General features: G+C 37.8%; 2 protein-coding genes and 1 long non-coding RNA gene across 3 annotated transcripts; 1 reads left to right on the top strand and 2 right to left on the bottom strand.

Moving 5' to 3' along the window:
• Nucleotides 1–1,814: 1,814 nt before the first annotated feature.
• Nucleotides 1,815–4,981, bottom strand: LOC108955275. The gene is made up of 3 exons (XR_001981322.2): nt 4,313–4,981; nt 3,044–3,502; nt 1,815–2,271 (listed from the first exon to the last, which is right to left on the bottom strand). It is a non-coding gene; the product is annotated as an uncharacterized LOC108955275 (long non-coding RNA).
• Nucleotides 4,982–6,060: 1,079 nt separating this feature from the next.
• On the bottom strand, nt 6,061–8,800 carry LOC104420266 (probable LRR receptor-like serine/threonine-protein kinase At3g47570). The gene is made up of 5 exons (XM_039302351.1): nt 8,662–8,800; nt 8,268–8,356; nt 8,006–8,100; nt 7,694–7,872; nt 6,061–7,567 (listed from the first exon to the last, which is right to left on the bottom strand). The coding sequence occupies exons 1-5, from the start codon at nt 8,798–8,800 to the stop codon at nt 6,072–6,074; spliced, it is 1,998 nt and encodes a 665-aa protein (XP_039158285.1). The 3' UTR covers nt 6,061–6,071.
• Nucleotides 8,801–15,294: 6,494 nt separating this feature from the next.
• On the top strand, nt 15,295–25,694 carry LOC104420259 (GPI ethanolamine phosphate transferase 2-like). The gene is given in 20 exon segments (XM_039302039.1): nt 15,295–15,494; nt 15,641–15,734; nt 15,837–15,881; nt 16,012–16,179; nt 16,259–16,343; nt 16,695–16,801; nt 16,912–16,992; nt 17,743–17,795; nt 17,880–17,982; nt 18,761–18,904; nt 20,106–20,151; nt 20,154–20,201; nt 21,542–21,767; nt 21,864–21,954; nt 22,133–22,160; nt 22,163–22,266; nt 22,269–23,156; nt 24,164–24,256; nt 24,363–24,646; nt 25,099–25,694. Coding segments are annotated over 20 exon segments (2,958 nt in total). The 5' UTR covers nt 15,295–15,363; the 3' UTR covers nt 25,238–25,694.
• Nucleotides 25,695–26,636: the final 942 nt, after the last annotated feature.

Here is a 26,636-nt window from a genome sequence, read left to right on the forward strand (position 1 = left end):
GAAACTTTCTACGAGGAAAGTCAACAGTCAGCCTATTAATGGTTCCTCGCATGGGGTTGTGTTCCTTGGCGGTCACATGTAAGCGGAGTCGGCAGTGGCGAGTGCAATTAGAGTTAAGGCAATGGCACGTGGGGGCGGAGGGAGTGGTTCTTAGCGGTGCAAAAAGAAGATGTGCCGCGATTATATATATCTAACTCTAGACGATGATGCTTCATATTGGGAGATTGAAATTGATAATTGGGTTATGATAATATCCGTGTGATACATATGGATCTTTAGAACTGATTCTGATGTAGGGTTTGAACGAGAATGGTGGGATTTTGATTATAGGGTGATTCTTATCTGATTATTTCAAATTCATATTTTCACATGATGAAATTTTCTTTCTACTTGCAAAGAGCTCTTTTCTATGAGGAAACACAAGTGTGTCAATTTGTGAAATGAGCCAGCCACATGCCAAATGGAAAAATTACGTATCTTTCAATTGACATCGGAAGAGCTATCTCCTGTCGCGAGAAATGTGTTCTTTGTAAAATGACGTGAATACTTGCAGGGAGGACAAAACATCTTCTAACTTTTATTTTACAGCAAAATATCAAACAATTATATTGAGCTATTTTTGGAAGCCACATTTTAAATCTTGTGGTTCCTTGAATTTTTGACCCATTTCAATTTTGCTTGGTTTTAGCATGGGTACATTTTCCAAAGATACATATATAAGACTGAAACAGAGTAAAGGTAAAAAAGCAGAATGAGTAATTCTAGATAGGGCAACGTGAATAAATTACCTAGAACTTTATATTATTTAAATCGATTTTACTTTTAGAATCTTTAGAGCGTGCTCAACATCACGATATTATGGTACATTCCTATTGTCAGGGTGGGAGAATTGTTAATGTCCTGTAATTATGTTAGGGACGAGAAAATATAGACATAAAATATGCTAAATGTTGGCTATATTATCTTGTGATTATTTCTGCAATAATGTTCCTTTCCATGTTAGCGAAATCTTTTTGTAAATACGAAATTGGGACAACTATGTTGATCTTGAGAGTACTATCGAAGTGATTTGCTTTTTCATGTTTACTTTTGCTGTTTGTGGATAAGGTTTAAGGGTCCCCATTGGTAGTCCTACGTGACTAGTGAGCTTCGCTGGGTAAGGAGGTGCGTTTCAATCTGCTCTTCCAAAGAATCTCCAGCCTCGAGGACCCTTGTGCCAAAAGCCTTGAACAAAATTTTTTAAAGTCCCTTAGCTTAATGATTTTTTTTCCTCCAACTTTACCCTCGCTTATACTTTTGTATACTTATTTTGCTCTCATCCTATTGTTCATCATCTCTCTTTGAACCAAACACACTCATCATCCTCCAAATTTTGGTCGATGCAAACCCAAAGTCGATGGTCGTCAATGGTTGACTATCAAGTCTATCGAGCGAGATCTGGAGAGTCAAAAGTTGCATGAGGCTCACCTACCCTCGACCTATAATCTTTTACACTTTTTTTCATTAAGCATTTCTCAAGTTATTTCACAATTAATCAATTCACAAACTTGGGTAATAAATGCTCTATCCAAATTTATGCAATGAATATGCTCCATATCTCTTTTTTCCTTTTTATAAATATGATGCCACGCTGTGCATTTCATAACTAATAGTGATATTTCAACCAAAGAAAAACTTATCTGTCACTGTCTAAAGACAAAAGGAACTTACAAATTCAAAGAAAAGGTGAGCAGCACTCACGTTTGATTGTAATACTAACAATAAAAGCTACTTCGAGCTGACAAACTCAACAACAAGGCTCAATTTAAACAACACAGTTTTCACAGTTGGAGAGACCTACGAAGCATCGTTATTGACACAAAATAATCACTGGTCCATTGTGGACTCTCCATTAAAGGATGGGCATGCTCTTTTTTCGAGGATATATTAAGGAAGAAAAGCTAACAATTTCGACTTTCGACCCTCGGACTAAAAGAAACAAAATCACTATAATACTCAAGAATCCGGACTGAATTAAAGATCAGCTGCCTACAACAAAGCATATTGGTGAAACCTCCCGTTCCACGGATAATGCACACCGCTGACACACACAAGATGGCCGCATGGAACAAAAGTGGATCTCCCTCTCCTAATTAGACAAATTACAAGTAAATGTCCATCTGGTACATCTCCCAATCATCCACTGCGTTTGTGTTGGGCTGGTAGACTGCAGCATGGCTCTACTGCTGCTGCTCCTGCTCATCCCCTCTGCGCTGGCTCCACTTTTTCCATCTGTTCATTTTATGAGGAAAGAAGATTCAGCATAAGCCCAGTAAAGTCAAAGATTATAATGTCTTGAATTCAACAGGATACATAATATGGTTACAAGTTTAGCAAATCCAAGGATACCAATTGACACCTTTCCAAGATAAATACTAATCCAGAAGAGTATCTTTGTCTGGCAGGCAAGATCAATGACCATCTGATCTTTTGTCATCTTGGTACTGGAAAATGTCATATCAGTCGATTCGATAATAGACGAGTGCTGTCAAAAAAGGGCTGCCTGCCCAAGATCTAAGTAGTAGACCCTAAAGCATAATCATGTCAAGTATCCTAGAATGAAATATGAGATGGTTGATTCTTAACAACTTGAGTCACGTGAAGCAGACTGTTTGTTTACAGATCATCACATAGACAAATGACAAGCATCAAAGGGAGAGGAGCCACGATATCTTTTGACAGGTAAGGGGACAAATACTAAAATAATAGGAGGCTGTGCAGATCACCCAAAAATTCATGAAATCACACAACAGGGGAACTCTCCGTGTCATGCGAAATGCAAAAACAGACTTCCAAACGGGCAATTCACTACATATTCACATCCTGCTATAAACCATGATCAAGATTAGAGTGAATAAATTTACACACGTCGATTTATAGTAAAAGAAAATAGTGTACATGGGCAATAAGTCCACAAATGGAAAAAGAATCTCCTCAAGCAAGCATCAAGACTAATCCAATGTCCATCCATCACCACTAAAATGTATATGAGAGGAAAACTCACAGAAAATAAGGAAGTCTTGGCATGAACTGATCTCTGGAATTCATTTTGAAAAAGCAAAGGTCAACAGCACGGACACAGTTTCCTAATGAAAGAATTTTCTTCCCTCATCAAGCAGTCCAACTTTCAAAAATAGAGGAACAAGAGCATCAAATCAGATACTTGTATCAAAGTAAATGCGTCATTACAAAATTAACGGAACCGCATGTTCTAGATAATCAGAAAAATCTCAAGGGGCAAGAAACATTGCAGTTAACCATATGCATTAAGTTTACATGTCACAGACTTACAGGGGTGTTCAGGACCAATAAGTGCCTAAAGGCATTTGTAAGGAGAAGCATTAATCGGCTGCTGTTGGTGACATAATGAGCTAAGAGGTAGATGATGCCTTGAACCATGCATGTTCACAACGACATAATCCACTGCTGGCCACTGACTGCCATCAATGACTACAAAAGGAACCTGCACTCATACTAACAGACGTAAGCAAGTCCGACAACTAAAGCGTAAGCTATTAATTGACTGCTCTCTTCTGACACATCCAATCAGAGTTTCTTGTCCTGCATAGTTATGACCATCAAGATTCGGAAAAAGCATTACAGAAAGTAATTTATAAAGACAATCTCAATAAGATGATCGTATAAAAACTTTTCTCGAGGAACCTTCAGTTCTGTCAGCCAACAAAAGAGGAATCTTTGACTTCAGAAATCTCAGATTTCCAACACACAATGTGAGTAAAGAAGAAGAATAATTGAATTCTCAAGACTGAAAAGCGAAGCCTTGTAAAGTTGTCTCATATCTCTCAATATCTTTAGATTCGCCAACTCTACTTCTATTTATATGTGAGGCAAGCAGTAGACTCCCTTCTACCATGATAGAACACATCACCCTTAACTTGCTATCAAGAAACTCAGTTCTTATGAAAGAATGGAACTCTCCCAGACTTTTAATTTAGATAAAATACAGACTCTATCATGCACCATCCGGTGTTCAGGACACGAACACCATGTGATGTCCCATGGCAACACCAATTTTGACATGTCTACCATCACAATTATATGTACGGTCTCCCAGACATTTTTAGTGTCAAAGGCAAATATAAAATGTGATATTACATCTTAAAACCAGAAGGAGGCACATGGTTCCTAGCTGAAGACAAACATTATGTAATATAATCCCACTCAAAGAATGAGGAACATAAGCTTTAACATCAGCTTTCCAGTGAAATATAGCTTACAAATAAGAACCAACTTCTGGAATAAATCTACTTACCATTCTTAGTGATGGGGATTTTTGTTCCTGCAAGGAACTTATAAGATAGCCCTTAGATCTGAAGTCCATCCGAAAAATCCCTTTCATTGTATATGTACTTCATAATGAAAACAGAAGATCAAGCTTATCAAAGGATCATGCAAGACTGAGATAAACAGGAACGAATCCATTTCAGAAAAGCCATGATTGACAAAAGTAATTATAACTTCTAATGCATGAACTGCAATTTGCTCCATTACGCAGATTTCGCAAAACTAAGAGCGACCAACCTGTCCAATCATTGATGTTATAGTTTTCCAAAGAAAGAAGTACAAAAGAGAAATTACTGCAAAGTGGCAGTGAGATCCATAGGGCAGATAACATGATATTCGGACCCACTCAATTGGAACTCACAATTAGGCGAGAGAAAAGTATAGGCACCCGATGCATGTAAAAGCCCCTCGTATATGAGAGGACACCTAACAGCAGGGAGACCCCGAATCCTAGATTTCTTTCTCTACTTTCTAAACATTGCTTGGTTCAAACACTTTCTTCTTGCTTATTCTCTAGGTATGTAGACCAAATCAACATTGTGATTGTATCTTCCCAAACCGGACTAGCATATCTTAAGGCCCAAAGGCACTAGTGCATCCATCTCCAACTCCATTTAATTTCCCAAATAAGAATATCTCAAGAAGAAAGACGAAAGTGGTGCATCTATCCTATTGGAATAAGTTACTCTGTTAGACTTTTTTTTTATTTTTATATTTCCTCCTTCCATCAAGACCAAAATTACACCAGGTACACCATGACAAAACACATCGCACCTGCATAAGAAGAAATTCATGCGCTAAACCAACAGTATTTGCTACAAGCTAGAAAACTCTCGACTTTCAAAATGTCAGGTTTACTTCACATCACAAAAGAAGAATTGAAGTAACACAACTATACCAGCAAATGCACTTATACAAGATGATGCAGCTAAGTCATTAAAGCAGCAGCCTGCCTACGAATCATAAAATCCTCCATTGTCTCGACAGCCACTTATATTGAGACCAATCATTCAAAAAAGAAGTAGTAACGAGACTAATTACACCAAATTCACGAGGGCTCCTCGATACTTTAACAATCAAATTCGGTGGCGCGTGGGGGCGGATGGAGTGGCTCTCGACGATGACGGTTCACAATTGGGAGACTGAAACCGATAATTGGGCTGATGGGCCGATCCTGAGCTAAGCCCAATTTGGGACAGTTCTTCACGTTAGAAGAGTTGCATCCTGTACGATAGCTATTGAAGCTATCGGTGGTTCATCTCGTTCATGTAAACCCAATGCAAAGAGTTTCTTCCTAATTTGGTGCAACTGATTTGCAGCTTCATTGATGCTCATTCGTATTCCTGGCACTTGGTACGAACAAGCAACTCCGATGTTATACACCATAACCAAACATTCTTGAAATATGTTATCCCTTTCGGAAGACCAATGCCGACGACTATAGGAGCCTAAATGGCTCTCTCTTTCTTGAAGCAGAAAGCTGTCCGTGATTTCTAACACTCGTTCAGGCAAAGCTTCAGCAACAAAACTATGAAGAGTCAAATTGTCTCTGAATTTGTCATCAGTGGGACTCAAACTTGTGAATATCTCCAATAACAGAATGCCAAAACTATAGACATCTCCTTCTCTTGAAACTTTGCATCCCGTTGCATATTCTGCCACACATTTTGATTACAGTCCAAGTCAAATCAAATCAAAGTGTAATGTGCGTAAGACTATAAGAGTTGTCATGAGAGAGAGAGAGAGAGAGAGAGAGAGAGAGAACCTGGTGGAGCATAACCCAATGTCCCTCTAAGACCCATTGAGCTCATATGATTATCTATAGTATCAAGGGATGATTCATGAAGGAATTTCACCAATCCAAAGTCACCAACATGTGCGACCATCTCAGCATCTAAGAGGATATTGCTTGGCTTTAAATCACAATGAACGATGGGAATGTGGCACTGGTGATGAAGATAATCTAGTGCAGAAGCCACATCGATTGCAATATTTATCCTCCATATGAAATTCAACTTTTTCGAAAACATATTCCCATGAGATGATGTTGCGTATGAGTGTAAACATTGTTCCAAGCTTCCATTGTCCATGAATTCGTAGACTAGGGCCTTAAAATCATTTCCCTGGTAATCACTACTAGAGCAAACTGTAAGTATCTTCAAAAGATTTCGATGTTTGATGTTCTTTAGTGCCTCACACTCAACTATAAAGCTATTCAGAGCACCACGACGGACTAAATGAAGCACCTTCACAGCAACAACCATTCCATTGTCCTTGAGTATCCCCCTATAAACAGAACCAAAGCCTCCAACACCGATCAAATTTGCCGAAGAAAAACCTTCAGTTGCTTCTAAGAGTGTCCCGTAAGATACATTCAAATGTGAATCATCCATTGAACTTGAAATTGGTTCATTTACTTTCTTCTTCACCCAACAACGATATATAAAAACTACAATAAGAGCCATTCCAACAACTCCATAAATGATAGAAGCGACAACTATCACTATATTGATCTTTCTGCTTTTGTGGATTTTGGAAATGCAGTTGGGGAGATGAAATTCGGGCAATCCGCCACAAACCTCATTGTTCCCAACAATGGAAGTACTGGTAGCATTCTTAAAGACTCCTTCACATGGTAGCATACCTTCAAACTTATTGTATGATAGATTCAGACGTTTTAAGGATTGAAATACTGCTAAGAATTCTGGAATCTGACCTGACAAATTGTTGCGTGAAAGATCTAGTTCTTGGATGCCTCCTAACGATTTGATTGATTGTGGAATTGACCCGTGGAAGAAGTTGCCTTCCATCCTCAATGATGCCAACGAAGTGCAATCACCTAAACTATTTGGGATTTCACCTACCAACAAATTGTTAGATATGTCCAACACGCTCAAAGCTCTCAAGTTGCCAACTTCTGTGGGTAGAATCCCAGTTAGATAGTTATGAGACAAATACAAAAGGATGGCTAATGATGAGAGACCGATAAGATGTGGGGGTATGGCACCACTAAGATTATTATAAGATAGATCAAGTCCAATAAGAGACCGGCAATTTGATAGACGTGAAGGAATTTGCCCATGAAAGTTGTTGTCATTAAGATCTAATTGTATCATCTTGGTTAGATTTCCCAATGAAGATGGGATAGTCCCTCTGAAGTTGTTTTGACTCAACTGCAACACCTTTAGATTTTGTAGATTCCCCAAATTTGAGGGGATAACACCTGAAAGTTGGTTGGAATTCAGAAATAATACCTCCAAGTTGACTAGATTCCCAATTTCTTATGGAATCTCACCGGATAATTGATTCAGGGTTGTAACAAATGTTTTCAAAGTGGTGGACAAATTACCTAGGCATTTAGGTAACACCCCACCAAACTTGTTCAAGCTGATTTCCACTTCCTCTAATTTGGTGTTGTTAGTTAATGAGCAAAGGAAGCTCAAGTCTTCAGGTTTTCCACTTCCAAGTTGATTTTCAGACATTACAAACGAAGTAAGCTTATACAAATTTCCCAATGATGGTGATTTCCTAGAAAATCCGTTAAGACCAATGCAAAGAACACTTAGTTTTGTGCAATTCGATATCGAGGGAGGAATCGACCCCTCAAGTTGGTTGTCATGAACATCAAAAATTTCGAGTTTTGGGAGTTTGAGGCCCATACCTGTTGGAAGAGTCCCCTGTATCTGGTTGTTTGCAACCCAAAATGTAATTAGTGAAGAGAGGTTGAATAAGGAAGGTGGAATTGTACCCGAAAATCTGTTAAATGCAAGGCCAATGTATTGCAAGTTTGTTAGGTGGCCTAGAACTTGGGGAATGCTCCCGCCCAAGTTGTTCTGTCCTAAAGAAAGTATCTCCAGGGAAGATAAATTGCCAATGAAGGAGGGCAAGTTCCCAGTTAAATTATTAACATGCAAACCGAGTACCTGGAGCTTCGTCAATGAACTGAGCTTCCTAGGAATTTCTCCAGTTAGCTCATTACGTGCAACTGTGAGTGCGAACAAGTCCAAGCAACCTGATATGTTTTTGGGAATTTCACCAACCAATGAATTGTTGTGTAGTAGTAAGATACAAAGGCGGCGCAATTGGCCGATTTGTGGAGGGATTGCATGATCAAGTATTTGTTGTTTTTGAGCCGCATTTCCTTCAAGAAGCTAAGATTCCCAATATGAGGAGAAATTGATCCGGAGAGTCCTTGTGATTGTAAGTCCAGGACTATGACCCTCCTGTGTCTCCGGCCGCATGTAACGCCATACCACTGGCAAAACTCAATGCTATTGTTCCATGAGTTGAGCACGCAAAAAGGATCTTTGGTTATACCAGCCTTAAATGCGAGAAGTGCGAGTTTATCTGTTTCATTGGTAGTGGAAGAGACTTGGTTAAAGAAAAGTGCAAGAGCAATATAGAGAAGCACAAGGCATGATGGAAACTCTGCAAAACTAATGCCCGCGAGTTTCATGACTCGAAGCCCGAGAAAGCGGGTAAATTTGAGAAACAAAGGGCGGGATGAGTGCTACTGGAAACTTTGAAGAGCTTTACAAGAGTGGGATGTTGATTTTGAAGCATCATTCTTATCCTTTTATAGGAAGGTGTCGATTCTTCTTTTATTTTTTGCATGACAGCTTTTAAAAGCATTTTTTTCTTTTTTCTTTTTGACTCGGTAGCCATTGAAGTGCTTTTCTTCTTTCTGACAGGTTTTTCTGCCTTTGGGGAAGAGTTTGCCTGGCCATTTGAGCGTATCGTGAGGGTTGGAGTGAATGGAAGAAGGGAATGAAAAGTCACTTTAGTTGGAGGACATGGACGTGGCAATTAGAGGCAACTTAAACGATGGGGAGAAATGGACTAGGAGTTTCGAGGCCATATTCTTTTTCTGATATGTGATGAGTCAACTTTTTGCTTGGCTTGGTTTTCTCTTTGAGAATGAAGACTCTGCAAGATGATCTTGAACATGTAAATTCTTTGTATAGGGGAATGAAAATTCTTCCCATTAAAATGGCACTAGAGGCACATTTTTTTTTTGCCTTTTATTTTAAATAATTTTAATGTTAGCTACTCACTTTGAAATCTAAACTCCCTTCATCCATGCTCATTTATCCTTTAGGAAGAAAGTAGTAAGTACAGTTAACAAATTTTACCCATCTAATACTTTTGGATGTAATTGGTTTCAATATAATTGCTGGAAAGGAATATTTGTTGTCATGGTCAATGGATGTTTATTATTATAGGATAATTTCGTAATTTTCTGAAGCAAAATGTTACTCTCTCAAGGCATTGCATTCATATAATTTTCTCTCTCGGATGCAAATGTTGTTCCTAGTCTTTAATCCTTGATTATCAATATCAATGTATTAAGTGAAAACGAAAATAAAGGTGTAGGAACAAACTCAATTTAATTGTAGATTAGAGGGTGCATATGTAATCTACAATATTCTATGAAAGATGATTATGAATGGAAAGTAACATTTAATTAGTAAAACTACCGCTTGCCAGGTTCAAGACCCCAAGCAAAAGTGGGTAGACACGATAATGAATGGAAAGTAAGGATAGACAGGATACTGGAATATTAGCTTTGCAAACTGTGAAGAAACTTATTAAGAAGGTTTCGATTTTTTAGACGATCTCTTGAAGGGCTTTTCTTCCATTCCTTTTTTTTTTTTTTTTTTTTGGCAGACAAGTCACAACAATAAGTATCATTCATTCAGTGAACGAGAAACTATCAACCATTGATGGAGTCTCAAATGGTCACGACTTTGATACTTTCAAATGACAAGTAAAAATTACGCTCCGAATTGCGGTCAAGCCATGTGCGAAAATTGACTCTCGCATGAGATATGTTTTTCCATGATCAATGGCTATGATTGTGCATGATTCATCGTGGGCCATGATCGTATAAGCATGTCCCTTAATTTGGGGTGGAAATTTTCGAGAAGCCTGGTTGTCAGGGCGTTGATTTCTAAGTCAAGTAGTGCTTTGTCCATGCCACTTCTTTGATACTCCATAAAATAAAATGGAGTCTCAAATGGTCACAACTTTGATACTCCCAAATAAACTTTGAGACTCCCAAATAACAACTAAAAACTACGCTTCGAATTGCAGTCAAGTCAGTGTGCAAAAATTAACTCTTCCATGAGATATGTTTTACCATGATCTTGATGTAATGAGCCAAATGAAATTTCACTAATGATCATCTGTTTTGTGGCAACATAGACATATGTGTCACACCACATGACGCAACCACCTGAATTCTTGCTCAACCGCTGATGCATAGAAATCACACTTTTTTTTTGTAAAAGATTTTAGAGTTTCTATTATTAGTTAACATAAAAAATTATGCAAGTACTTATTATTTAATATGTATAATTAATTTATAATGACCTCTTTATGTATGACATAGATAAGCGAGATAATTTATATATATTGCAAATCTATTTCAAAACGTGTAAGGAAGAGACTTCATATACATATAACATTTAGTCAGCAAAACTACCGCTTGCCAGGTTCAAGACCCCAAGCAGAAGTGGGTAGACATGATTATGAATGGCAAGTAAGGATAGACAGGAGACTGGAAAATTAGCTTTGCAAACTGTGAAAAAACTTTTTAAGAAGGTTTCGATTTTTTAGACGATCTCTTGAAGGGCTTTTCCTCCATTCCTTTTTTTTTTTTTTTGGAAGACAAGTCACAACAATAAGTATCATTCATTCTATGAACGAGAAACTATCAACCATCGATGAAGTCTCAAATGGTCACGACTTCGATACTTCCAAATGACAAGCAAAGATTACGCTCCGAATTGCAGTCAAGCCATGTGCGAAAATTGACTCTTGTATGAGATATGCTTTGCCATGATCAATGGCTATGATTGTGCATGATTCATCGTGGGCCATGATCAATATAAGCATGTCCCTTAATTTGGGGTGGAAATTTGCAAGAAGCTTGGCTATCGGGGCATTGATTTCTAAGTCAATCAGTGCTTTGTCCATGCCACTACTTTGATACTCCATAAAATAAAGTGGAGTCTCAAATGGTCACGACTTTGATACTTCCAAAAGACAAGTAAAAATTACGCTCCGAATTGCAGTCAAGTCAGTGTGCAAAAATTAACTCTTCCATGAGATATGTTTTGGCATGATTTTTATGTAATGAGCCAAATGAAATTTCACTAATGATCATCGGTTTTGTGGCAACATAGACATATGTGTCACCCCACATGATGCAACCACCTGAATTCTTGCTCAACCCTTGATGCATAGAAATCACACCTTTTTTTTTTCTAAAAGATTTTAGAATTTCTGTTATTAGTTAACATAAAATATTATGTAAGTACTTATTATTTAATATGACATAGATACGGGAGATAATTTATATATATTGCAAATCTTTTTGAAAACGTGTAAGGAAGAGGCTTCATATACATATAACATTTAGTCAGCAAAACTACCGCTTGCCAGGTTCAAGACCCCAAGCAGAAGTGGGTAGACATGGTTATGAATAGAAAGTAAGGATAGACATGAGATTGGAATATTAGCTTTGCATACTGTGAAGAAACTTATTTAAGAAGGTTCCGATTTTTTAGACAATCTCTTGAAGGGCTTTTTTTCCATTCCTTTCTTTTTTTTTTTTTTTTTTTTTTTTGGCAAACAAGTCACAACAATAAGTATCATTCATTCCGTGAACGAGAAACTATCAACCATCGATGGAGTCTCAAATGGTTACGACATTGATACTTCCAAATGACATGTAGAAATTATGCTCCGAATTGCAATCAAACCATGTGCGAAAATTGACTCTTGCATGAGATATGTTTTGCCATGATCAATGGCTATGATTGTGAATAGTATAAGCATGTCCCTTAAATTGGGTTGAAAATTTGCGAGAAGCCTAGTTGGCGGGGCATTGAAATCTAAGTCAATTAGTGCTTTGTCCATGCCACTACTTTGATACTCCATAAAATAAAGTGGAGTCTCAAATGGTCACGACTTTGATACTCCCAAATGACAAGTAAAAATTATGATCCGAATTGCAGTCAAGTCAATGTGCAAAAATTAACTCTTCCATGAGATATGTTTTGCCATGATCTTTATGTAATGAGCCAAATGAAATTTCACTAATGATCAAATGTTTTGTGGCAACATAGACATTTGTGTCACACCACATGATGCAACCACCTAAATTCTTGCTCAACCGCTGATGCATAGAAATCACACTTTTTTTTTTCTAAAAGTTTTTAGAGTTTCTATTATTAGTTAACATAAAAAATTATGTAAGTACTTATTATTTAATATGAATAATTAATTTATAATGACCTCTTTATGTATGACATAGATAAGTGAGAGAATTTATATGTATTGCAAATCTTTTTCAAAACGTGTAAGGAAGAGACTTCATATAAATATAACATTTAGTCATCAAAACTACGGTTGCCAGGTTCAAGACCCCAAGCAGAAGTGGGTAGACATGATTATGAATGGAAAGTAAGGATAGACAAGAGATTGGAATATTAGCTTTGCAAACTGTGAAGAAACTTATTAAGAAGGTTCCGATTTTTTAGACGATCTCTTAGAGGGCTTTTCTTCCATTTTTTTTTTTGGTTGGCCGACAAGTCACAACAGTAAGTATCATTCATTCATGAACGAGAAACTATCAACCATCGATGGAGTCTCAAATGGTCACGACTTGGATACTTCCAAATGACAACTATGTTATATTGTGCATGATTCATCGTGGGCCATGATCAATATAAGCATGCCCCTTAATTTGGGGTGGAAATTTGCGAGAAGCCCGGTTGTTGGGGCGTTGATTTCTAAGAGCAATTAGTGCCTTGTCCATGCCACTACTTTGATACTCCATAAAATAAAGTGGAATGTCAAATGGTCACGACTCGGATACTTCCAAATGACAAGTAAAAATTACCCTTCGAATTGTAGTCAAGCCATGTGCAAAAATTAACTCTTGCATGAGATATGTTTTGCCAAGATCAATGGCTTTGATTGTGCATGATTCATCGTGGGCCATGATCAGTATAAGCATGCCCCTTAATTTGGGGTGGAAATTTGCGAGAAGCTCGGTTGTTGGGGCGTTGATTTCTAAGTCAATTAGTCATTTGTCCATGCCACTACTTTGATACTCCATAAAATAAAGTGGAGTCTCAAATGGTCACGATTTTGATACTCCCAAATGACAAGTAAAAATTATGCTCTGAATTGCAATCAAGTCAGTGTGCGAAAATTAACTCTTCCATGAGATATGTTTTGCCATGATCAATGGCTATGATTGTGCATGATTCATCATGGGCCATGATCCGTATAAGCATGTCCCTTAATTTTGGGTGGAAATTTGAGAGAAGCCTGGCAGATGTTTATTTCTAAGTCAATCAGTGGTTTGTCCACTCCACAACTTTAGTACTCCATAAAATAAAGTGGAGTCTCAAATGGTCATAACTTTGATACTCCCCAATGACAAGTAAAAATTACGCTCCGAATTGCAACCAAGTCTTCTACAAAAATTAACTCTTGCATGAGATAAGTTTTGCCATGATCAATGGCTATGATTGTGTATGATTCATCATGGGCCATGATCAATATAAGCATGTCCGTTAATTTGAGGTGGAAATTTGAGAGAAGTTTGGCTATCAGCACATTTATTTCCAAGTCAATCAATGCTTTGCCCACACCTCTACTTTAGTACTCCATAAAATAAAGTGGAGTCTCAAATGGTCACGACTTTGATACTCCCAAATGAGAAGTAAGAATTATGCTCTAAATTACAGCCAAGTCGTGTGCAAAAATTAACTCTTGCATGAGATATATTTTGCCAATAAAACTCCCAGCTCCACTGATAACGTACAAAAGAAAGAAAAGAAAAATGGGAGAATAAGAGGCAAAGGTAGAATCCTTGTATTGAAAAGTTGTTCCTTAGTAGTCCCTTCATGCTACAATCTCTAGTACCAGGAGAAAATTATCCAAAAAGTCCTAAAACCTATTGCACTTTTACCAATTCATTTCTAAACTTTTCATTTTTGTCAATTGAATCCTCAAGCATTTCAGTATATCGTCAATTGAGTTCATTTGGTTAATTTTGAATGGAAATCGCTAGCGTAAATGCCCATCGTTCTACGTAATACGGCGCTAATGTAGACAATTTTTAACAATATTTTAATTTTTTTCGAGTATTTATCTATTTATTTATCTTTTTCTTTTTCCTTTTCTTTTATTTCCAGTTTTTCTTTTTTCTTTTTCCTTTTTCCCTCCACTGGCCATTGTCGAGCCTTGGTGTTGGCCAATGGAGGTCACCACCCTTGTTGACCATAAAATTTTTTTTGTCTCATAAAAAACCCTCAATTTTAAGTTTCGTCTCAATTTTACCATAAACTTTCTTTTGTTCTAGGAAAAACCCCAAATTTTAGGGATTGTCCCAATTTTATTGTCCAATCCCAATTTTACCAAAAAAATTTATAGTCTTATAAAAAACCACAGCTTTTGCTTGAGTCACAAATTTGCCCGCATTAACCTCATCCAAAATTTTTCGTTGACAATTGAGAAATTGAAAACTTCCTAGAACAAGTTGTTCGAGCGTTCTAAGCATGAGCTCTCCGATTACAAGAGTTGGAACATTCCCAATCATGAGATATCAATGAGTACAAAATCCCTAAGGGTGACATTGGATCTAAAGTTGAGAGTTTTTTATTATACCAAAAATGTTTAGGATATAATTAAGACTGGACTTAAAGTTAAAGTTTTTTATGAGACAAAAGAATTTTAGGATAGAATTGAGACATAAAAAGTAGAATTTGGACAAGAGTTAAAATTATAGGTTTTTTTGGTTATTATTTTATGCCCATATAAGGATTTTTTTCTTTATAATGATAAACGAATCAAATTATGGTCCTTCTCAAACTCAAGAGAAAATGAATTTAATGATAAATGTATTCCTAAACTCTCACCAGCGGAGGAGGATTGGTCATCTTCCTTCCTCCTCCTCTGCCTCTGTAGAGAGAGAGAGAGAGAGAGAGAGAGAGAGCGGGAATGTCCCCTTCTTCGATTTCGTGCTCCAGATTCGCCATAATCGCCGCAGCTGCACTTCTCCTCCAGTCCCTCGGCCTCTCCCTCTTCATCTTCGGCTTCTTCCCCACCAAGCCGGCTCTCTCTGGCGTCAGGTGCGTTCCTCTAGACACCGAAAATTCGCCAGTAATTGCTACGCGCTCGGTTCGAGGTTGCAGATGATCCGGATGCGTCGACCCATTTTGCAATTTCTGAACTTTTTTCTGTTTTGCCTTCTGGGTCTCGCCGTCGCCGTTGGCAGTGGACCGGAGAGCTTCCGTGCGCCGTGGCCCAACGGCGTTGGAAATGATTCGGCGGCGGCATCGCCTCCTGAAGAGCTCAAGCGGTTGTATCAGGTTCGGTATTTGCTTACCCCTGTTTTGAGATGGTGAATTGCGAGTCCTCTGCTTAGGGGCGGCTGGATTTTCTTGATTTTGATGATGCATTTGCTATTTTAGGAATTATCTGAGATCAGCCCTCCGTTCGACCGGCTAATTCTAATGGTATGTAAATCTTGCTCGTGCTTGAGATATGTGCCGATTCCAGATGCTCTTGGCACCAGCTCTTTATTTTGCATTATGAATGTAACTTGATAGTAAGTACTAGCTGCCCACTGCACCCATGTCAGTTTAGGTTGTTGATGGTCTTCCAGCAGAATTTGTGCTCGGAAGGGACGATAAGCCTCTGAAAGAGGCTTTTGTCAAAGCCATGCCTTATACTCAGTCGTTACTAGCAAATGGATCTGCAGTTGGGTACCATGCAAAGGCTGCACCTCCTACTGTTACGATGCCATGCTTAAAGGTTGTTTCTTTGGGCTACTTCTATGTTTTAGGTTGATGTTTCCTCTTCTTATTAACGGTCTAAGTTTCTGTGGTTCCAGGCTATGGTTTCTGGGGCAATTGGAGGATTTCTGGACGTGGCACTCAACTTTAATACACAAGCTTTGCAAGATGATAATATTATTGGTAAATCAAGTTGGATTGTCATACTTATTATATAAAATGATCTCGTGGATCTGTACACACTGTGAAATTTGGTGGATCATTTCAACTGATGCGAATGGTTAAACTATTAAACGATGATGTGGTTTAATATATAAATGTTGTTGTAGTCCCACCCATGCATAGGTTGGGCTTTGCCGTTAGATCTAAGAATGGAGATATATAATTGGGAATTTATTATCCTCTACTTTGATACCTTGTAAAATTTTGTGGGAGCACTGCCAACATTTATAAAAGTTTAAGCTATTAAATGACGGCAAGTTTTACTATTTAGAATTTATAACACAGGTCACTTGTATACTTCTTGTATGGTAGGTCAATTCTTTCGGACTGGTAGGAAGATGGTCATGCATGGCGATGACACATGGCTTAAGTTATTTCCAGGATCATTTATTAGGCACGATGGCGTGAGCAATTTTTTTGTGAGTGGTTTTCAACGACAAGTGTTCTTTGTATGGTTTTGGGTATATGTTCTTTGGGTTAATTTGAATAGTGTCTTCTGCTATTCAATTAGAGTGTTATTTGATTACAGGTTAAAGATACTATTCAAGTAGACCAAAACGTTTCACGACATTTAGACGAAGAGCTTCGCAGAAATGACTGGGATCTTCTGGTCAGTTGTTATTGGATTTTTTACCCCTTAACTTTTACCTATGTTCACCTTCAGTCATCATTTGAAGTCACATCCCTTCTCTTGTTCACACACACTTGATGTAAACCTGCCTATTTGATTACCCTTCTATGCTGAAGAACAGTGGTTGACACAATAGGTGATAAGTATCTCATAGTCAAAATAAAGTAAATGGATCAGTTGGACCAGTAGATGGCCAGCCCTTTCATCCATACTTACTATTGTTTCCCAGGAGATCCGTGCAGCGGAAAATCCTGAATTTTCGTGCCCCCTTCCCTGGGTTAGGAGATGTCATCTTAATGTACAGAAAAGTTCAATATGACTTAGTGATTTAAGTAATGCTAACCAAGCAAAATTATTTAAAAAATCTGGAGTCAAGAGAAGGGCTCCATTTTCATCTGCTTTCATGTTTATTATGGATGACATAATGATCTTAAGAGATTGAAGAGATTGACCATAGGGACCCAACCATATTGGTTTGTTAATAACTTTATCAGGTTAATGATCCATTGAGTCTTGACTTATGAGTTTGATCCTGTTGTTCTGAGAAGTCTTTTTGTTTATCGCTTTATCTACCGGCAGCTATATTATTCCATCTCTAGCTGATGGGGGGGTTGACTTTCCTGTTTGAGGAATCTCTCTATCTTCAAGAGATAAATCGCTCAGTCCATTTCCCTTCACGATGCTGCTAAATGCTGATTGGTACTGCTACTTTCTGACTTTATCTTTCAGATTCTCCATTATTTAGGTCTGGATCATGTTGGTCATCTTGGTGGAAGGAACAGGTACACTCTGCTCCATTGCAATACTTAATGTTTTTGCATATCTGCTTATTCTGAATACACCTTACTGCTTGAATTTGACATCAGTTTCTTAATGGGCCCAAAACTCAAGGAGATGGATGAAGTAATTGAGATGATTCATCAAAGCAGCCTTAGGGATAAAAAGAATCATCAGACAGGGACTCTTTTGGTTAGGCTAAATTTTTCCATTCTCCTTTGCTGTGTATTATTTTCTTAAATTACGAAATTCTAGTTGATATAGTTGTACAGGATGTTTGCTTTTGCCCGCTGGACATGCATTATAATAGTGGCAAAATGAAGCAACTCATAAATGTTTGAGTAAGAGATTACCTTTTCATTTGATGATCTAGGCACATGATTATATCTGAGGATTGACAGACTGATACATGTCTACTGAAAACCAAAGAGTCCACTAATTTAATAATTTAGTGAAAGATATTCTTTGTATAGGTATATGTTGATATACATAAGGAGGCAAAACTGGGTAATCCATGAGCACATACATGGCACTCGATCCCTTTGCAAAGTTTGCATCTCCATTGTTGTGTTGGTGCTTACTAAGATTGGATTAACTCATAAAGAATTACTGCTGAATGCACTGACAATTGCTTTGCAATTTTTGAGATTTTGCTACACAATAGTAGGAGTAGGGACAGAGAGAGTAAACCGGAAGCCTATGAAATATATATGTTGAATTATTAAAATTCTACAACACTTTGACCAGTAAGTTTCTTCCAAGTTGTTAGTGATGAAGAGTCAATATTTCTAATATTTAGGAGACATAGATTTGAATCTATGAAAGACATAATTACGTAGTGTAGTGCCACCTTCTCCTTTCAATTTGACAAACATATATGTTTTATTAGATGCTTATTTAGCTTCCTTTCTGGCGCTATACTTGAAGAAATTATCTTCTCTCACACATTATGTCACTGAATGCATTGAAGGTGATAGTTAGTGACCATGGCATGACTGAGAGTGGTAACCATGGTGGTTCTTCAATTGAAGAAACTGATTCATTGGCTGTTTTTGTTGATCTGGGTGATCACACACTTGACCATGCATCAGCTACAGGCAATTCAGCAAACCAGGTACTCTATCAATTTCCACAATTTAATTGTTATGGGGAGTAGAACCGGCTTGCTTAAGGGACAAACAATCGCAATGAAGCCAGAACTGGATAGGAATTTCTTGCAAACAGTAATCACAAAAAAGCAGATTTCTTCATGCATCACAAAGAGGCTTCTTAAGCATCAAACTGAAGAAGATATCTACATCAAATACTTCAAAAGAAAACTCTAGCTAAAATTTCATTAAACTTCGTCTACGCACACGCGCATATTGTATATGTGCTGTATAGTCATAGTCCAAAGGGAAGCGAAGATCCTTGGAATCTTACTCTAAGTAGGAATTGGAAACTCATTAAGAATCCTATTTGATGTCTAATCTCTCATTTCGATAAGCAAACCTGACAGGAACTTTCAACCTCAAAACTGTCGCCTGAATATTCCACAATATACCCATGCTAGCTGGAAGAATAAATAATGATTGTGTATTACCAAACAAAGGACAAGATTGTAATTTAAGATGCAAATGGAATTATCATATTTATTTGATAAATCTATCTTATTGAGATTCTATATATAAATAAATTTCCTTATCCGTCAATAGTTTGAATCTATTTCATAAAATAACTCAGATCATATTGTTCCTTTCCTCTATTAAAACATATTCCATATTTTGCACACACATATGAATGCCATTATTGCTGTTGCTATTATATAAGACTAACAGTCAATATTAGGAAATTAGATAAACGTAAGCTGGACGTGGAGAATGGAATTTCGTGACATTGTTTCGTGATTAAATACATCCTTGAGGTGGTTAATTTCCTCATTATGTAATTCTTACAGGTATGTGGAGTACTTCTTTAAAATTAACTTATAACAAAATAAATGCAAGAAGCAAATTTTGAAATTTCTCGCTAAATTTCTCCAATGAAAAGCGACACGGTGCAAACAAGAAAGGCATAATCTTCTGAATGATGACTTGTCAAACATGCAGTTGATTACTTTTATAAATTTCTAGTACAAGAAAAAATACTGGACCCTGAAATAAAAATTTGCGAATTCAGAAAATCAAGTAAGAGCCAAGGGTAAAGAGATTTCAGTTTCTAAATATTTTTACTAATATTGGTTTTAGTTACAATGCCGTGTTTTTTACAATTTTAATAATTATGACCAACTAATAGTCCAATAACCTTCCATTCTTCACTTATTCTTTGTGATGCAGATTGACATTGCAGCCACTGTAGCTCTCCTCTTCAATGTACCGATACCAAAAACAATATTGGAGTTGTCATCCCACATGCTCTTAACTTTATGACAGGTCTCTCTCTCTCTCTCTCTCTCTCTCTCTCTCTCTCTCTGTGGACATGCATGGTTCACCAAGTCAACAATTTTCAAATATTATGAATTTTAATTATCACAATAGTTGCTGATCAACTGCTGGACGATGATGTCAAGCATTTCTCCTCATATCGGCTGTGTCCAATGGGAGTTTCCTTGGTGCAAATAGATCAAGTCTTTCAAATCCAAGAAGGATTTTTTCAGCTCACCCATCAAATAATAGATTTGATGGTGTTCGTCATGGTTATCTCTCTTGGATTCATTCATTGTAGTTTGAGATCTATAATAGGGAAGTTTTGTTGACCAGAGTATTGCTTCCAGTAATCTCCAATGGTTGTAGCGTTTTTCTTGGCAGTTAGTGGGGTTAATGGGAAAGCCACATCAGTTTTATTCTGTGCTCTTTGTTGTCTTTTGAACATGCTGTTTTTCATCAATTATGAGAAGAATAAGGTATAATTATCACGTTTATTTCTGTTGACATAATTTGTGCAAGTGGAAATAAAAAAAGAATAGTATTTTGGTCGCAATTACTTATTTGGTGCATGTGCATATGGATTTTCGAGAAATTACCATGACACATCTGTATAGGATGAAGATCCTCTTTGGTTCTGTTCCTTCTTTTGTTGTTGTATAATTACGAAATATCCGGAAATATAACGAGTATTATGCATAGTTCTTTCTTCTTCTTCTTTTTTTTTTTTTTTTGAAAATTTTTAACGTGAAGTTCTTATACATAACAATGTCTATCTGTTACATTAGTTTAGTTGTTTGATCTAATTTTAAATTGTGAAAAAAACCAACACAACATTGGTTGGAAATAGCAAACTGAATCATTATAAGCTTCCATTAGTTCTTTGAAAAGCTCCTGAAGGTAGGAGACCAAGTTTGCATCTTTTAAGTGGTCAGCAATTTCAGGAATAATTAACAGTGATTGTGAATAATTTGTGATAGTGTGGTAGCTGGTGTGGGCTATTTGTGTTTTAGCAAGGAAAAGGTTAAATTACCTAATTTTTGCAATTTTTTTTTTTTAATTTGACATGCTCCTTTATGTCCATATTAAATATATCTGTTAACTAGTTAGAGGAAACGTAGGGCCAAATCAAGAAATGCTGGATTTTGAAGTATTTTAGATTGGTTGCTAGGTGGTTGGTTATTCCTTTATTTGACTGAAGAAGATTTCAGTTATCATCGTGTAGGTTGTGCATCGACATGCGAACGTTGGTTTCCTAGATCTTCCTCTTATTCTACTTCTATCTGGGTCCTTTTTACCTTCGATTTATAAGAAATAATGACCACTTTATATTCTCTTAATATGTGCAGATGCTGAAAAGATGAGAGCTTTAGAGTTAAACTCTTGGCAGTTGTTAAGATTGTTACAGGCCCAGTTATCTGGTCTACCCTGTGAACATGTTTTAGTAGAGGACAACACTGGAGATACAAAATCAGTGGTCACTGAGTGCGGTGGAAACATAGAGCAGGTCTTCTGTTGCTTATATCAGAATGCTGCCGTCCTCCACAGGTCCTGGAAGTTCAAGAGGATCTTTGTGTAATAATTCTTTAAAGCATCACAGATTCAAATACCTAATGAATGTTACATGAGCAAAATTATGATTCTTTGTTCTCTTGGCACTCGCTTTTAAAGGTCAAACATTGAAGACTACAAGAGCGCTGCCGCAGCATATTATGTGTTCTTGAGGACTGCAAGTCAGTGGTTAGCACGCAGAATGACTGATGTATGTGTCTTTTGATCCACTGAAAATAGACTGCTTCTTTGTTGGGACATTGATTCAATTTTACTGGTGAACATGATGCATATAATACCGTAGAAGAGCACACAAAACCGGATGTGATTTAATCTTTTCCTTTTATAACTTTATTTTTTCCATGCAGTAACAAGTAAGCATTTTGCAGAAACCTGTCGGCCTGCTTGTTGTTGGAATTTAGCAATGATTCTCTCATGTTTGATCTTTCTGGGGCTTGTATTTCATTTGAATGAGGCCTTGTATGTTAGAGAAGACCATCAGATTTCCAGCTTGAAAAATATGCCTTTTCATGGCATTTGGATGAGATCTTCCTCGTGGGTGCTACATTGATTCATGTCATAAGCATGGGATCCAGTTCTATGGTAGAGGAGGAGCAATATATTTGGCATTTTGTGTTGTCGACATTTTATCTGTTACTAATTCGGAAGACTGCACAGACCATTCTGGCAGATAGAACTCAAAGTTCAGTTGGGTTGTCCATGTCTCTGAATGGAAAGATCAGCTATCTAATTATATCCCTCTTTTCTGTACTTGTATTGGGAAGAATTTTGAGAGCCTGGCACCAGGGTGGTATAAACTGGGTAAATCTTCCTGATATTTCTAAATGGCTAAAACTGGCAGGACATGAATATGTGAAACGACTTTGGCTGCTGGCGTGCCTGTCGGTGATCATCTTAAGTATATATGTTCTAACATTCTTATGGACAAGAAGGAAAATGGTTTTAGTGGTCGGATTCAGCTTTTTTATCCCAGGATTGATGGTTTTGAAATATATAATTAGTCACGAGGATGATACATCAGGGTCATTTACATACAGCTACGGTTCCACTGTATCAGCACAGAAGATATATAGAGTTCTTGGTGCTCTTACGGTTGTGGCTGTCGTAGCTGTACCATGGCTAATACATATTTGGACTTCCAAGGCATGCTCTAATGGTGATATCTGCTTGTCTACTTCTGGTTCCCATGACATTCTAAAGTTGCCTCCGCTGATGGAGATGAGAGACTCATTTTATGTCATAGGGTGGGCATACATATTTTGTTGGTGTCTCCTTCAACTGTTGCTCCAACAGCCAACAAATTCGTTGCCTGTGCTTTTGCTGCTTGTGCAGATCTATGCCAGCATGCTTCATTCTTTCAGTGCTGTGCCTGCTCATAAGCATTGGATTGAGGTCAGTTACAATGGCATCTTCTGTGGTTCTGTCCACATCTCAATGCAAGCTAGATTCCCTGTTCTCTAGAGTAACTGTTGCATCTGGTTAAGAATATTTTACCATCATTAGTGGTTTAAGAAAAAGATCAAATCCTTAAGTGACAAGTCATCATTCTTGTGCTATCAAGTTCCTCTTCGGACATAATGACTTGGGGATGTGATTCAAATCTATTTAAATTTCTAGAAGCAGGCATAGCGACACAAAAGCACTCTAATAAAGAGAAGGGTTTTTGTATAAGTTAATTTCTTTTGAAATCCTCTTAGTACTCTCTCTTTCTCCAGAAGCAGGCATTCTTATGTAGTAACAAGGAATTCTTGTTCTTTCTGTGCTAATAGATCATAGCCTTTTCTTTATCTGATCCTACTTTGCTGGACCACTCTGGTTCCATGCCAGATTTAGCATGCGCCTGAAGGCATTTATGTGCTGGGTGGATCATAATTAGAAAATACAACTTTTCTGCGATTCCATGCTCTGCTTGAATAAATTAAAAGATATTGCCAGATCAGCTGTTCATCTAGTCTCAAATCAGATGTAATTGTCATTCAATTCTTCTGTTTTTAAAACTTCAATATCGATAAACTTGACTTCTAGCTCTATCAAATGTGCTTTTTGTCTCATGAATCGCAATATGCATCTAGAAGAAGGGATAATTATATTTTACAAAACCCGAACAGATGTTTGGGGTAGCTTTCTTCGAACAGATGTTAGGGAAGCTTGTGACTGTCCTTACTCATTCCACATGGCAGTTGGTCAACTGTTGGTTGACTTTCTTAGCAGTAGGAAGATTTATCCTGAAAAGCAAGGAGGGTCTTGGGGCAGATTTTTTTGCTAGTTTCCACTGACGCTGTCTTCATTTTTTGGCAATCTTACACATGGAGTGTCTTTAGCTGCGTCTAGTTTATATATTGATTCATTATGTCGGTGACAATCTTGTATTGACATTGGTGGTTTTGCTGTCTATGTAGGTCACTGCACTTTACCAGTTGGGAATGGCAGGTCATTTTGCCCTCGGGAACAGCAACTCTCTAGCTACAATTGATGTTGCTGGTGCATTCATTGTAAGCCTCTCATAATCTGGAATTTTTCTGCAGTTGGGACCAGGAGTAACGATATCAGGCAAAAGATAGTTGCCACAGTTTCCTAACTTCTTTACGTCATTGGCAGGGCGCTTCAGATTTCTCGATGCTATCATCTGGTGTCTTGATGTTTATAATCACCTATGCTTCCCCGCTGCTGTTTCTCCTTAGCATGCCAATGTGGATCTCTGTGAAGGATTTTAGTTGTCTGGTTACTTCGCGGAATGCTAATTTTGGAGATCTCCTAAAGATGATGCTTGGTTTTCCTTGTGTAATACCTTTGTGCCTGAATTCAGTTATGCTGACTGCATACACTATCATACTGCTACTGATGAGAAATCACTTATTCATATGGAGTGTCTTCTCTCCAAAGTAAGTCTTTCCATACTTTAAAGCGCATATGTTAATCTATTACCATGGAATTTTTATGAAAATGTGGTGATCATATATAGCTAGTGTGGATAAGACTATTTCGTTGTATGTTCCTTGTGGATATTTAAACTCTACTTGCAATCTGGTCTCCGGGATTATTCTCATCATGCATGTTGTTGAAGTTTTTGTTTTTCAAATATTAATTGTGAACGAGATTGTGGATTCAACATCTATTTCATGTAGCGGTTCCTACATTTTGTTTCTTATGTGAGATAAATTTGTCTTGTTTTATTGATTTTACCCGTATGGCAATGCTTTCGCCCTTTACATACACTATATTCTACCCTTCTTTCAAAGAGTGGTTATTTTTGCACTTAAGTATGATATTGCAACACTTTTTGTTACCTCTACTGAGATAATTCATACTAAGTCAATACTCATATTACATGAAGGTACCTTTATGTTGCTACTGCAACAGTTTGCGTTTATTTGGGGGTTTTCATCGTAGCTGCTATTGGAACTTATATATACTTGGTGACACTTTATCGGAAAAGACGAGAGATAAGGAGCTCCAACGGCAGCATGGGGTAGATCTTCCTGTAGCCTTACTCACTGATGCTGACAATTTTGGTACTTATTTGCAGGTTTGTTCAATTCTTTTGGCTTTGAGCCATTGCTCATAGTACATTCAATTGGTAATTATTTCAAAACGTTTCTCTTTGCAATGATGAGTTGGACATGTTAACGTGTGTCAATTTGAACTGTAAGAGAATGAGTGAAACAATTTTCCGGCCAGACTACGTTTGACCTTCTCTGTTTTGTTATAGGGTTCAGTCCATTCCATTTATAAAAATTTTACTTGTGGTTTTGAGAAATTTGAGTTTGTTCAATCTGAGTCATCCCACTTGCAAGATTTGTGTGATTGAGTCCTTATGTCATAAGCATATTTAATTATGTTGATGTGGTTGATGACATGACAACTTCTTGGCATGGTAAAAGAGAACAGTATAATATTCGGTTAATGAAAACCAAACTCACTCTGCAAAAAGAGGAGAAATAATGAAGGTGATGGGGGCGAGATTAAGACACTCCATCACCACCACATGACTGCTGTCGGCCGTTCGCCGTCACCACCGCCAGTTCCTCTTTCAAAAACCCTAACCTCTCTCACAAAGCTTAATGTTGTTTCTATGCGAGACTCCTCTTTATTGGGGTTCTCCGGCAACTCTCAGCAATGGCGAGACCAGCTGTCTGTTTTGGCGAGCCTCAGTTCAGGCCTGCCTTATATTGCCCGTGGTTAAAATGACGATCAAGGCAACTGTAGCTTCTTGGAATCCATGAAATTTGAGGTGGTGATACAGATGCCGACATCGCAGCAAAATCTTATCAGCACTTTATGGCAGGGGAGAAACCAAAGTAGACACGATACTACCTTCATCTTTCCGACATACTGAGGACCGACCTCGACAAGTACATCTAAGAGGCTTTCACATGCGCCTGGCTATCACAACTTCTGAGGTCAGAATCGCGGGCAGTGCGTGTGGTCTGGAGCAATCCTCGAGGTTGGAATGCCATCCAACTTGATACAGACGGTTACACACCAACCAAACCATGTTGCTGCGTGACTTATCTATCCATGGCACCGCCGGGCTAGTCTCGGGAGAGATGAGTTTACACTTGGGTTCTTAGGCTCGACCTCAGTTACTAATCTAGTTGGCTACTTCGATTGCAACTCGCTTACCGCGAAGGGAACACACGCATGAATCCGCGACTTCCGTTTGTAGATCTTACAAAAGAGAGGGCACTGAACTGAAAGGTTTACTTTATCCTAGCTAGACTTCCAAAATGATAGCTGGATTTGCTTGTTGTGACTTGTGAGTGTGGAATGAAATCTGAGTAGAAAAAATCAGGGAGTGGTGGAGTTGAGTCCGGGACGTGATGGATCAGCCAAGTTGGGCGGACGAAGTTAATGCTGGGCCTACACGCCTCG

The sequence above is a fragment of the Eucalyptus grandis genome, chromosome 9, assembly GCF_016545825.1.
Source record: "Eucalyptus grandis isolate ANBG69807.140 chromosome 9, ASM1654582v1, whole genome shotgun sequence".
NCBI classification, from domain to species: Eukaryota; Viridiplantae; Streptophyta; class Magnoliopsida; order Myrtales; family Myrtaceae; genus Eucalyptus; species Eucalyptus grandis.

Coding starts and splice junctions, on each gene's coding strand:
- LOC104420266 (XM_039302351.1), bottom strand. CDS start 8,800: ATGAAACTCGCGGGCATTAGTTTTGCAGAGTTTCCATCATGCCTTGTG. Junction 8,101..8,267: donor GTTCATTGACGAAGCTCCAG/GTACTCGGTTTG, acceptor TGCATTTAACAG/ATTTTCGGGTACAATTCCAC. Junction 7,873..8,005: donor ACAGGGGACTCTTCCAACAG/GTATGGGCCTCA, acceptor CGGATTTTCTAG/GAAATCACCATCATTGGGAA.